Source organism: Pelophylax lessonae, assembly GCF_965119305.1.
Source record: "Pelophylax lessonae genome assembly, chromosome: 4".
Classification (NCBI taxonomy): domain Eukaryota; kingdom Metazoa; phylum Chordata; class Amphibia; order Anura; family Ranidae; genus Pelophylax; species Pelophylax lessonae.
This window is the reverse complement of record NC_138771.1, coordinates 549,902,391-549,915,334: the sequence shown is the minus strand read 5'-3', so window position 1 is coordinate 549,915,334 and position 12,944 is coordinate 549,902,391. Positions and strand designations below refer to the sequence as shown.

At 45.7% G+C, this 12,944-nt stretch overlaps 2 protein-coding genes across 2 annotated transcripts; one reads left to right on the top strand and one right to left on the bottom strand.

Moving 5' to 3' along the window:
* Positions 1 to 210: 210 nt before the first annotated feature.
* On the bottom strand, positions 211 to 1,450 carry PURB (purine rich element binding protein B). The gene has a single exon (XM_082255586.1). It carries the CDS (start codon positions 1,237 to 1,239, stop codon positions 229 to 231), a length of 1,011 nt encoding a protein of 336 aa, XP_082111712.1. The 5' UTR covers positions 1,240 to 1,450; the 3' UTR covers positions 211 to 228.
* A 9,608-nt stretch (positions 1,451 to 11,058) lies between these two features.
* Positions 11,059 to 12,413, top strand: LOC309553614 (uncharacterized protein; the record flags this gene model as incomplete). The annotated part of the gene is made up of 2 exons (XM_082254897.1): positions 11,059 to 11,390; positions 11,534 to 12,413. 2 exons carry the CDS (start codon positions 11,059 to 11,061, stop codon positions 12,411 to 12,413), a joined length of 1,212 nt encoding a protein of 403 aa, XP_082111023.1.
* Between the last annotated feature and the right edge of the window lie 531 nt (positions 12,414 to 12,944).

Genomic DNA, 12,944 nt, shown 5'->3' with positions numbered 1-12,944 from the left:
GCTAGGAGTAGTAGCCCCCCTCCCCTCCCCCAATGAGAGATGTCCCATTGCTAGGAGTAGTAGCCCCCCCCCCTCCCCCAATGAGAGATGTCCCATTGCTAGGAGTAGTAGCCCCCCCCTCCCCCAATGAGAGATGTCCCATTGCTAGGAGTAGTAGCCCCCCCCTCCCCCAATGAGAGATGTCCCATTGCTAGGAGTAGTAGCCCCCCCCCCCTGCTCTCTCTGGGTTCAGTCGTCATCCACATCTTCTGTCTCGGAGTCTTCTCCTCCCCCGGAGCTGAGCCCTCCTCCTCCTCCTCCTCCTCTCTCTCCCCCGGGTCCCCGGCGGTCATACATCTTGTCCCTCTGGCGCTCTTGGATCTCCTTCATCTCCTCGGCATATCGGCAGAAGGCTCCCCCGAACTTCCCCCATGCTTTGAGCGGCACGGTGATGGAGTTCCGGTAGCTGGGCTTCACCTCGCTCACCCGCAGGAACACGCCGTACTTATTACAGCCCACATCGAAGAAGAATCGCTTGGAGTCCACAGTGATGGACGTGCCCTCGGGCAGCTCTCCGTACAGGCCGCCGCCTCCTCCTCCTCCGCCGCCGGCCGCCCCTCCTCCTCCGGTGCCAAGGCCCAGCTCGTCGTCCTCTCCGCCGTAGTCATCGATGAGCTTGGCCAGGGCATCTCTGAACTCAATCAGCCCCTGGGCGGGCAGGGCGATGGTTTGTCCGCTCTGCAGGCCGGCTCCCCCTCCGGCTCCTCCGCTGAAGCCGGGGCCTCGGTTAATGGTCTGGCGGATGCGCAGGAAGCGGCCGCGCTGGTTCTCCTTCAGGTCCAGGTAATACTTGCGGTTCTCCCGGACCAGGAATTCGCTCTTCAGGGCCCGGCGGGGGCCCCCGGCTCCTCCCATGCCGTCCTCCCCCGAGGACTGGGCGATCTGTTCAGGGCTGCTGGGGCCCAGCTGGGCGTAGTGCTCGATGAAGTCACCCAGGTAGTCGCGGAACTCGGCGGCCACCGCCATGGAGAGGGTGAGGCGGCTCTTGGAACCCCCGGCGCCCACCTCGGCGATCTTAATGAAGCGGCCTTTGGCGTTCTGCTTCACGTCCAGATAGAAGCGCTTGTTCTGGATGTCCAGCCGCTTGGAGGCCAACTCTTGGGTCTCCTGGTCCCGGGACATGTGCTGCTGGAAGCTACCGGGGCCTCCCCCTCCTCCACTGCTGCCCCCTCTCTCACTCCCGCTATCCCCGTCCGCCATCTTCTCCTCCTCCGCACTTACAGCCGCCTTCTGATGGCGCCTCTCGGCTTCCGTCCGTCCCTCAGGCTCCGAGCCGGGACTCCTTCCCTCCTCCACCAACCCGCGGGCTGGCCGCCTTTCGGTCACCCGCTCTCTGCCACTCCTCTCCCTCCTCCGCTCTGCTCGCCCCTCAGCTTCCTTCTCCTTCTCGCTTCTCACTCACTCTGCCTCAGCCCAAAGACTCCGCCTCTTCCTGCCTACGTCCTGCGCCACTGAGCCGAGTCCCCGGTCTGAAGCCGCCGCCGACATCTTCACTGAGGGCAAGCCGCTTTGCTGAATGCAAATACTCTTCCTATTTCTTTTTATTTAACCGATTCTATCTGATATGGCCTGCGTTATGACGTTAGGAGCGTGCTTAATAATTTAGGGTAGGTGGGTGTGCTAGATCAGAGCCGATCTCCTATATAGAGCCAGGCACAGCGACTCATCTATTCCTATAATAACTACAAACCAAACATATACCGTCTTATTTCTGTTTGCTTTGAATACAGAAGGGAGGAGATAAAAGGGAGACATTCATTACAATGTTTGCAAAAGTTTTCTATCCTATCAACCCTTCTATCCTATAAACCCTTTTATCCTATGAACCCTTCTATCCCATCAATCCTCCTATCCTATGAACCCTTCTAATTGATCAACCCTCCTATCCTATGAACTCTCCCATCCTTCAAACTCTTCTATCCCATCAATCCTCCTATCCTATGAGCCCTTCTATCCCATAAATCCTCCTATCCTATGAGCCCTTCTATCCCATAAATCCTCCTATCCTATGAATTCTTCTATCCTAAAAACCCTTCTATCCTATGAACCCTTCTATCCCATAAACCCTTTTATCCTATGAACTCTCCCATCCTTCAAACTCTTCTATCCCATCAACCCTCCTATCCTATGAATTATTCTATCATATAAACCCTTACATACTATAAAGAGTAACTAAACCCTCCTATCCTATAGAGTGGAACTAAACCCTCCTATTCCATAAAGCAGAATTAAACCCTACTATCCTATAAACTCTTCTACCCTATGAAGTGGAACTAAGCCCTCCTATCCAATAGAGCTGAACAAAACCATCCCAATCTTTTTAGCTGAACTAAAACCCTCCTATCCCATAAACCCTTCTATCCTATCAAGTCCAACAAAATCCTCCTATCCTGTCAAGGGGAACTAAACCTTCTTATACTATAAAATGGAGCTAAACCCTTCATATACCATAGGAACTGAACCCTCCCATCCCATAAAGCAGAACTAAACCCTCCTATTTCATAAAGCAGAACTAAACCCTCCTATCCCTTAGAGCAGAACAAAACCTTCCTATTCTAATGAGGGGAACTAAAACCCCCTATCCTATAAACCCTTCAATCCCATAAAGTGTACCTAAGCCCTCCTATCACAGAGTGGAACTAAACCCTCCTTTTCCATAGAGCGGAACTAAACCCTCCTATCCTTTAAACCTTCCTATCCTTCAATCCCTCCTAGCCTTTGAACCCCTCTATCTATGAAGTTGAACTAAGCTTTCCTATCTCAAAGAGTAGAACTAATCCCTCCTATACTATAAAATGGAACAAAACCCTCCTATCCCTTATCCCATAGAGTGGAACTAAACCCTCCTATCCCATAGAGCAGGGCTAACCCCCCCCCCATTACATAGAGAGAAACTGAGCCCTCCCAATCCCACAGAGGGGAACTAAACCCGCCTATTCTATAGAGCGGAACTAAACCCTCCTATCCTATAAACTCTTCTATCCTATGAAGTGGAACTAGGCCCTTCTATCCCATAAAGCGGAACTAAACCTTCCTATCCCATAGAGCGGAACTAAACCCTCCTATTCCATAGAGCGGAACTAAACCCTTCAATCCTATAAACCCTTCTATTCTATGAAGTGTAACTAAGCCCTCCTATTCCGTAGAGCGGAACTAAACCCTCCTATTCCGTAGAGCAGAACTAAAACCTTCTATTCTATAGGGCGGAACTAAATCCTCCTATCCCATAGAGCGGAACTAAATCCTCCTATCCCATAGAGCCAAACTAAACCCTCCTATCCCATAGAGCTGAACTAAACCCTCCTATCCCAAAGAGCCAAACTAAACCCTCCTATCCCATAGAGTGGAACAAAACCCTCTTATCCTTTAAAGCTGAACTAAAACCCTCCTATCCTATAAAACCTTCTATCCTATGAAGTGGAACTAAGCCCTCCTATCCCATAGAGTGGAACTAAACCACCCTACAGTCAGGTCCAAAGGTTTGGCTTTATACACCACCACAATGAATTTGAAGTGAAACAAACACGATGTGCTTTAACTGCAGACTTTCAGCTTTATCCTTTAAAGCTGAACTAAAACCCTCCTATCCTATAAACCCTTTTATCCTATGAAGTGGAACTAAGCTCTCCTATCCCATAGAGTGGAGCTAAACCATCCTGTTACATATAGTGGAGTTAAACCCTCCTATCCCATAGAGCGGAACTAAACCCTCCTAGCCTATAAAATGGAACTAAACCCTCCTATCCCATAGAGCAAAACTAAACCCACCTATCTTATAAAGCAGAACTAAACCCTCTTATCCTATTAGGTGGAACAAAATCCTTTTATCCTTTAAAGAAGAGCACCACCTAAAAGGGGAATTTTCACTCCCCCCTCCCCTGCCACAATTAGCGTGTCATTTTTTTAGAGGGGGGTACCTAGTTTTGACAGGTCCCTGCTCCCACTTCCGCTCAGGTCGCCTATGGAATCCGAGCGGAAGTTCTCCTCTCTCCCTCCCTCCTTAAAGTCTTCTGGGACACCTCACAGGTCCCAGAAGAATGCTGGACCATTCAAGAGGCACAGCACAACTTTGTGCATGCACAGTGGACACACGGCTGTGAAGCCACAAACTTTTACAGCTACGTAGGTGCCCACAGTTGAAATGCTGGCTACAGAAAGATGAGAGGGAGAGAAGCGACGGTTTGGATGACCACGGTGCTGGATCCTGGGACAGATGAGTGTATGTTGATTAAAAGTCAACAGCTACACTTTTTGTAGCTGCTCACTTTTAATAAACACAAAACAACTGAAGCTCCGCTTTAAAGTGGAACTAAACACTCCTATCCATTAAAACAGAGCTAAACCCTCCTATTTTATAAAGCCAAAGAAACCTTCCTATCTTATAAACAGGAACTAAACCCTCCTATCATCTAAAGCAGAACCGAATCCTCCTACCGCATTAAAGTGGAACTAAACCTTCCTATTTTAAAAAGCAGAACTAAACCTTTACATGGTATAACAAGGAACTAAAGCCTCCTATTCACAGTAGAACTAAACCTGCCTGTCCTGTTAAGAGGAACTAAACCCTTGTATCCTTTTTAAATGGAGCTAAACCCTCCTATCCTTTAAAACAGAACTAAACCCTTCTATCCATTAGAGCAGAGCTGCACCCTCCTATCTTATAAAGTGAAATTACACCCTCCTATCATATAAAGTGAAACTAAACCCTCCTATTCTATAAAGTGGAGCTAAACCCTCCTATCCTTTAAAACAGAACTAAACCCTCCTATCCTTTAAAGTGGAACTAAACCCCCTATCCTATAAAGTGGAACTAAACCCTCATATCCTATAAAGCAGAACTAAACCCTCATATTCTATGAAGCAGAACTAAACACTCCTATCGTATACAGTGAAACAAAACCCTCCTATCCTTTAAAGCGGAACTAAACCACCCTATTCTTTAAAGCATTATTGCTAAAAAGTACAGTTTGCTGGTCTCTGCTTAATTACTTACTGACCAGCCACCGTAGTTATACTGCAGCAGGTCGGCTCTGTTACGCAAAACGATGTACCTGTACTTCGTTTCGTGTAGCAGTTAGTGGGGGCACGCATGCGCCAATTGGCTAGAGGGGGAGCCAATCAGCGGGTCCGGTGGACCGCTGTTCTGTCAGTGATGTACACAGAGATCCTCTGTTCCTCCTATTTAGTAAATCCCCCACACAGTTAGAAAGCATCCCCTAGGCACACATTTAACCCTTTGATCACCCCTTGTGTTAACGCCTTCCCTGCCAGTGTCATTAGTACAGTAAAAATGCATATTTTTAGCACTGATTACTGTGGTAATGTCTCTGGTCAACCTAAAAGTGTCAAAAATGTCAGTTAGGTGTTCGATCTGTCCACCACAATGTTGCAGTCCTGCTAAAAATCACTGATCGCCACCATTCCTAATAAAAAAAGAAATAAATAAAAATGACAAATCTTTCCTTTAGTTTGTAGATGCGATAACTTATGCGCAAACCAATCAATATACACTTATTGGGATTTTTTTTTTTACCAAAAATATGTGGCAGAATACATATTGGCCTAAAATGATTTAAAAAAAATAGATTTTTAAAAAAAATTTTGGTAAGGTTTTATAGCAGAAAGTAAAAAAAAATATGTGCAAAATAATAAAAACAGGAAAGATGATCAATTACCACCAAAAGAAAGCTCTATTTGTGGGGGAAAAAAGGACATCAATTTTTTTTGGGGGTACAACGTCACACAACCATGCAATTGTCAATTAAAATAACACAGTGCCATATTGCAAAAAATGGCCAGGTCATTAAGGGGGGTAAAACTTTCCGGTTCTTAAGTGGTTTAACTGCTTCCGGACCGTTTTACTGCGGTAGACAGCCCCTCCTGCGCAAACCTACGTAGGTCTACTTTGGTCGTGCGCCTGCAGCTAGCAGGCTGGCGGCGCGCTCCCGCCCCCACTCGTCAGCTCTATTTGTGGGAAAAAAAAGCACATACATTTTATTTGGGTACAGTGTCGCACGACAGCGCAATTGTCCGGTAAAGTAACGCAGTGCTGAATCGCAAAAAATAGCTTGGTCATTAACCACTTGCCGACCAGTCACATTGACTGTACTGCGGCAAAGTGGCTCGTTCCCATCCAGCGACGTAGACCTACGTCGCTGGAATCCTCCCCTTGTGGGTGGCGCGCGCGAGCCGCCGGAGGCTCGCTCCCGCTGTATTCAGTCACAGCGGGAGTCGGTCCAGGGGAGGAGCGGTGGTGATCACCGCCGCTCTTCCCCGATCGTCGGGGAATCGAGTCTGGAGATCCGCCCGCTTGTGTAAACAGAGCGGGCGGATCTCCTAAGTGACATACATTAACCCCTCCCTCTCCAATAAATTAACCCCTTCCCTGCCAGTGTCATTTTTACAGTTAGAGAATAGGGTTTTGGATCTACTGGAGGTTCAAGAGTTGTGTCTGCCACCATCCCAAAAAAATGTTTGTGGTATTTGTGGTGCCTCAAGTCAAGGTGGGATTTTAAGGGCAGGAGTAAAGGGGATATCGAAGGTAATATAGTAGGTAAAAATTTTTTTTTTTTTTTTTTTTTTTTTTATTTACAAAGTATGAATATAAATACAAACATTCATGGTGAAAATGGGTAAAGGCCCATTGTGCCAGTGAGAGAAGAAAAGTTTAGATGTGATAACAAGTGACAAAAATGTGACTTGAGTTGATTTTGGTGATCCTGCTCTGCTGATTCTCATGTCAAAAGACCGGAATAGACGCAGAGGAGGTAACCAATCGGTTAATCCGACATGTTTCGGCCAACTATGGCCTTTATCAAGGATCTGTCACCGATTCTAAAATAATCAAAGAGATATATGGTATCAAGTAATGGCAATTTGAAGAGAACCATAATTGTAAGGCAAAAGCGCACAATATATGAGTACATACATTTTAGATATATGTCCACTTCCTAAAGTTGAGCCTTCCCAGAGTTCCTCCAGGAGCTACAGGAACAGTATGCTGTGAGGGTGAAATAAGTGGTTGACTGAGTATACAAACAAAGGGAGCCAAAGATTGACTAGTGAATAAAGTAATAGTAATTACTTGCTGGGCAGAAGATTCTAGTCCAGGGATCCAAATAGGATTGAATATATATCAAAAAGCTTCCACAAGATTGGTTCTGAAATCTAGGTAAAATATAGTAAGGTTGCCAAGAGTAGGTAATTTTATTAAGGTATGTGTGCATTTAACATGAAAGTAATTTGGACTACTTTCCAGAAAAGTTTCCAGAGTGGTCCTTAGAAACTTGGTAGGAGAGATCTATGAAGGCTCTCCTCCAAGTAAAACTTACGTTTAGATGTGGAAATTAGCAGGGTCACAGCATGAGGGCTCCGGGTCCGCCTTCTCCCTCGGTCAGAGAGAGACTGGCAGGCTCAGAGTGTTCCCCGGCCTATAAAGGCAGTCGCGCATGCGCAGTGAGCGCTGCGTGATGCTGTCTGGTATTGTCCGTGCACGGCGTGGAGGGCGCTTGCGTGGAGCAAGAGCGCATCCCCAGAGACCGTGCGGACGTGCCAGTGAAGGCCGCCGACACAGTGCGAGAAGCCGGATCATCCCCGAGGGGATGACATGGAGGTACGAGACCGACCATACGGGTTCAAGTGCCCCGATCCATAAGGATTCGGGGCTACCTGTGCCGGGAGTTCATGGAGTCTCGGGTGGAGGCTTGAGAAGTGGATATAATAATGAAAATAAAATATAGTAACAAGGAAATAATAAATATACAATAATGAATGAATTAGCAGCATAGAATTTGCAGAGGAATTTTCTGTGGGAGAAGGAGGAAGGGGGTGCAAGGCGGGGGTTTTAAGGTGGAAAAGAAACAGTCGGGCTCCAGGGATTGATCACATAGGAGGCAGTTGGAAGATCAGTAAAAAGAGGTCCATATCCTAGGAATAAATCATAGTCAATTCAGATTGGATTTACAATCTGATATGTAATAATCAAAGTCAAAGGTGGACAAAAAATGATAATAAAAATAAAATTAAATTAAATATAAATAATAATAATAAAAAAAAAAAAAAAAAAAAAAAAAAGAAAAAAAATATAATTATTTTAAATATAATTATAAAAGGAGTCTTTAGTCCGTTTTCCCGGAGGAAAAGCCTGGAAGGAATGGGCGGAAGCTTTGTGCTTCGTTTAGTCCAGGTGGTATGGTAGCTTTGAGTCTAGTGATCCAGCGCATTTCCAACTGTAAGAGGGTCTTGTTCCAGTCACCGCCACGAAGGGGCACATGGATTCTATCCAAGGCCATGAAGTTTATTTTAGGCATTTTGTAGTTGTGATGGTACGCTCTATGTCTACCCAAAGGGACATAGTAGTTGCCAACATGCATGGCTTGCAGATGCTGGTTTACACGTTTCCCGAATTCTTGTCGGGTCTTCCCAATATAGAAAGACCCACATTCACATGTCATCATCATTTTTACAGTAACAGTGCATATGTATAGCACTGATTACTGTAGTAATGTCACTGGTACCCCCAAAAGTGTCAAAAATGTCAGTCAAGGGTCCGATCTGTCCGCCGCAATGTCGCAGTCCCGCAAAAAAAATCGCAGATCGCCGCCATTACTCATTAAAAAAAAAAAACACCAAAAATGACAGAAATCTTTCCCTTAGTTAGTAAACACAATAACTTTTGCGCAAACCAATCAAAATACGCTTATTATTGTGATTTTTTTTTACCAAACATAGGTAGCAGAAAACAAATTGGCCAAAAATTTTAAACAATTTAGATTTTTATATTTTTTGGGGGGAATTTCATATAAAAAAATGTGAAAAATATTGTAATTTTTTCAAAATTTACGCTCTTTTTTTGTTTATAGCGCAAAAAGTAAAAATCGCACAGGTGATCAAATACCACCAAAAGAAAGCTCTGTTTGTGGGAAAAAAAGGACGTAAATTTCGTTTTGGGTACGGCATTGCATGACCGCGCAATTGTCAGGTAAATCACACAGTGCCGAATCGCAAAAAGTGGCCTGGACGTTAGACAGAAAAATCCTCCGGTGGTAAAGTGGTTAAGGGGGCAAATCCTTCAGGTCCAGTAGTGGTTAAGGTGCAGAGATTTTATTGACTGTTGATAGCAGGAATGTCTGTAGTTCCCTTTATACTTGAGTTTACAGTGTTCAAATAAACTCTGTAAAAGATTCTAAAGTAACTGGCACCCAATGTCTTCCAAAGAGTCAAGGATTCCACCCTGAACTTTGAGATATACTAACTGCCTCCTAGGAAAAAGGGTGTGTCACACACAGAAACCTGTGTACCAGGGGACATAATCAAGTCTTCTGCATGAATATATGCTCTGCGTTTCCTTTTTAAAAAATGGAAACGCTGATACTGACTGGATGGCTCTCACAGGAAACACAAACCTAGTTGATCCTCCTCTGGACTCCTGAGCACTCTCCAACTGTCACTTCCATTTCCTGCACTACTGTGACCATTCACAAATTTTAAATCCATCTATAACTTACAAATGCCTTTCAAGCATTCATTCATTCTACTCTAACGAAAACCTCACCTCCTTCCACATGACTTCACTCCTCCCTACAATAAAAAATGGGGAACTATCAACTAGTTTCACACCAGTACAAGAAAAGTTCATAATTCTTGAATACAGTACAACTCTGTAATATTATATAGGTCCCAGAACAAGGATGCAAAATACTATCTTACTGGTACCAAGTTTCTTCCTTACTTCATAAGCTTAACAGATAGATCCCAGAGGCCGGGTGGCATAAAAACTCCCTTACGGACCATGCTGCTCATATTCTGGACGTGTAACTGGATTCTTCACCTCTGGGCAACAGTCTAACAGGTTACACTCAACACTAGGACATGTGCCATAAGAAGACAAACCAGCTTCATGTCTCTGACTAGTCTCAACTCCCTGACTATACATTCATTAAATTCTTCAAAGGCTTGTACACCAGTTTTCTGGAAACAAGATACACCTCCCACCATGTCATTCTGGTTTACCAAGGTAAGGTTAAAGTCATAGTTTAAAGAGGTGCTTCACCCTGTAAACAAACATGTAAATGGCAGCAGCTACAAATGCTAGGTAAGAAGGGGATCCGACTCTCTGCTTAGATCGCTGCAGCAATCTGACCGGAAGTGGGAGAGGGTACCTCAAAAATCAGGTACCCGCCCCCCCCCCCACAAAAAAAAATACACTCAAATTATGGGAGAGAAGAGGGGGGGGGTAGGAGGAAAAGAGGAACCTTCCCTTTTGGGTGAAGTTCCTCTTGAATTTCATTTTTATTTTAAAAAGTGTCCCTTGTGCTGGTGGCTGATCTTTTAGTTGAAATCTATCATCCTCTGCCCCCCCCCCCCCCCCCATGGTAAATGCTTTGTGAATGGAGGAGCAAATGAATGAAAGGTTTGCCTCCTCTGCCTCCTCCATTCATAGAGCCTTTTTCATTATTGGAAGCTATAGTACAGCTTCTATACATGGAGAAAAGGAAAGGAAGGGCGGGTATAGTTGACATTTAATGAGTTCCCATGAAGGGTCCAGCAGCTCGCATTAACCTCTGCAGAAGTGGAAGATTACGAAGGGGAGAGGGGGGAGTCAGAGGACGGAAGATTCCAAAGGGAGAAACCATCGAGAAAAAGACACTTCTCAAAGTAAGTACTGTCTCTTTGTGCTGATTAAAAAAAATAAACGTAGGATTTAGGCCCCATGCACACGGGGCGTTCAAAAAAACGTACGTCCAAGCTAGTTATAACGCCGGGAAAAACCGGCGTTAAAAACGCGCGTTAAACAGCGTTTCTCAAATTATGTTAATGAGCGTTAAGCCGCGTTAAGCCGCGTCAGCGCTAAATAGCGTTTTTTTAAAAAATCAGTCCTCCTCCATTTTCCACACCCAAAATAACCACAATGCAATGTGTGGAAGCCATTTTGGTAGGAGAGAGAGAGAGGAGAGAGCATTTTCAGATCGGTTGAGAGTGTTTCTTGTATTTTCGGAGTATTTTTTGCATTTCTGAGTCATGGATCCTGTTATGCAGAAGGTTGATGAGGCGATCCTGCTCATCATCTTGAGAAGGATGCGTAGAAGGAGACAGTTGGAGGAGGAGAATGAGAGGAGCATACGGCGAAGGTTCTGGGTGCATCCTGTCATGTTGCAGCGTCTGTCCGTGGGGTACTTTACCACCATGTACACCCAACTCCGCATGTATCCGGACAAGTGGTACAACTTCTCACGTATGTCCGTTCCGCTTTTCGATGACCTGCTGGAGAAGCTCAGGCCAAGGCTATCCAGGATGGACACGAACATGCGAAGCAGTGTGTCACCGGAGGAAAGGCTGCTTGTGACACTTCGGTAAGTGAAATCATTTGTGGGTGTTTTGTATAGGGTTAGTACTTGGGTTAAGAGGGTTAGGTGGTGAGGTCCTAGTTAAAACATTTTCAATGTATTTTTGAAAGATAGATGTAATATGTAATCATTTTTTATTTTTATTTTAGGTTTCTTGCTACTGGCCAAAGCTTTGTCTCCTTACACCACTATTTTCTGCTCGGTGTCTCCACGGTGGCCAAAATTGTTAAGGAGACATGTGCGGCAATATGGGAGCAGTTGAAGGAGGTGGTCATGCCGGAGCCGACTGAAGAGATGTGGGAAGCAGTTGTCGACGAATTTTGGGAGAAAACCCAGTTCCCCAACTGTATCGGTGCCCTTGATGGAAAACACATCAGGGTGAAGAAGCCCCCCCATTCCGGCTCTGCATACTTTAACTACAAGAAATATTTTTCTGTGGTACTCCTGGCATTGTCTGATGCCCATCTTCAATTCCTTGCTGTTGATGTAGGAGCATATGGCAGCCAGGGTGATGCCCGCATCTTTCGAGAATCGGCCTTTGGACGTCGGCTACACGAAGGACGACTCAACATACCAACAAGCAGGCCGCTACCGTGTACTGAGGAACCAAGCTTGCCATTGGTCATGGTGGCCGACGAAGCATTTGGACTGGCAGAAAATCTGATGAGGCCATACAGTGGCTATGGACTGAGTCACACCAAACGTATATTCAATTATCGGCTGAGCCGAGCTCGTCGTGTTGTGGAGTGTGCGTTTGGTGTGTGCTCAGCAAAATGGAGGGTTTTGCTGTCATGTATGCAACTGGATGTTGACAATGCCAGCAAGGTTGTCCTGGCCTGCTGTGTTTTGCACAATTTCCTCAGGAGAAGCGACAGGAGCAGCGTTGAACCAGAGCCACGTAACCCCATGCACCGCGTGCAGTTTATGGACTTACGAACAACAGCACGAGTCATGACCATCAGAGATAAGTTTGCGGATTTCTTTGTCTCGCCTGATGGGGAAGTGGCATGGCAGGATAATTTTGTCTAAAATCATTCATCTTGTAAACTTTGTGATATCTTCACATACAGCTTTTATTAAACATGTATGTCAGTTCTTTTGATGTCTATCATTCTTCCATTGTTCTAGTTCAATGTTGCATGTGGCAAGTGTGTGCCAGCCCAATGGCCTGTGCATACACTTGCCACATGCAGAAGAAGGAGGGGGGTTTCCTTCTGCATGTGGCAAGTGTGTGCCAGCCCTGGCCTGTGCATACACTTGCCACATGCAGAAGAAGGAGGGGGGTTTCCTTCTGCATGTGGCAAGTGTGTGCCAGCCCAATGGCCTGTGCATACACTTGCCACATGCAGAAGAAGGAGGGGGGTTTCCTTCTGCATGTGGCAAGTGTGTGCCAGCCCAATGGCTTGTGCATACACTTGCCACATGCAGAAGAAGGAGGGGGGTTTCCTTCTGCATGTGGCAAGTGTGTGCCAGCCCAATGGCCTGTGCATACACTTGCCACATGCAGAAGAAGGAGGGGGGTTTCCTTCTGCATGTGGCAAGTGTGTGCCAGCCCAATGG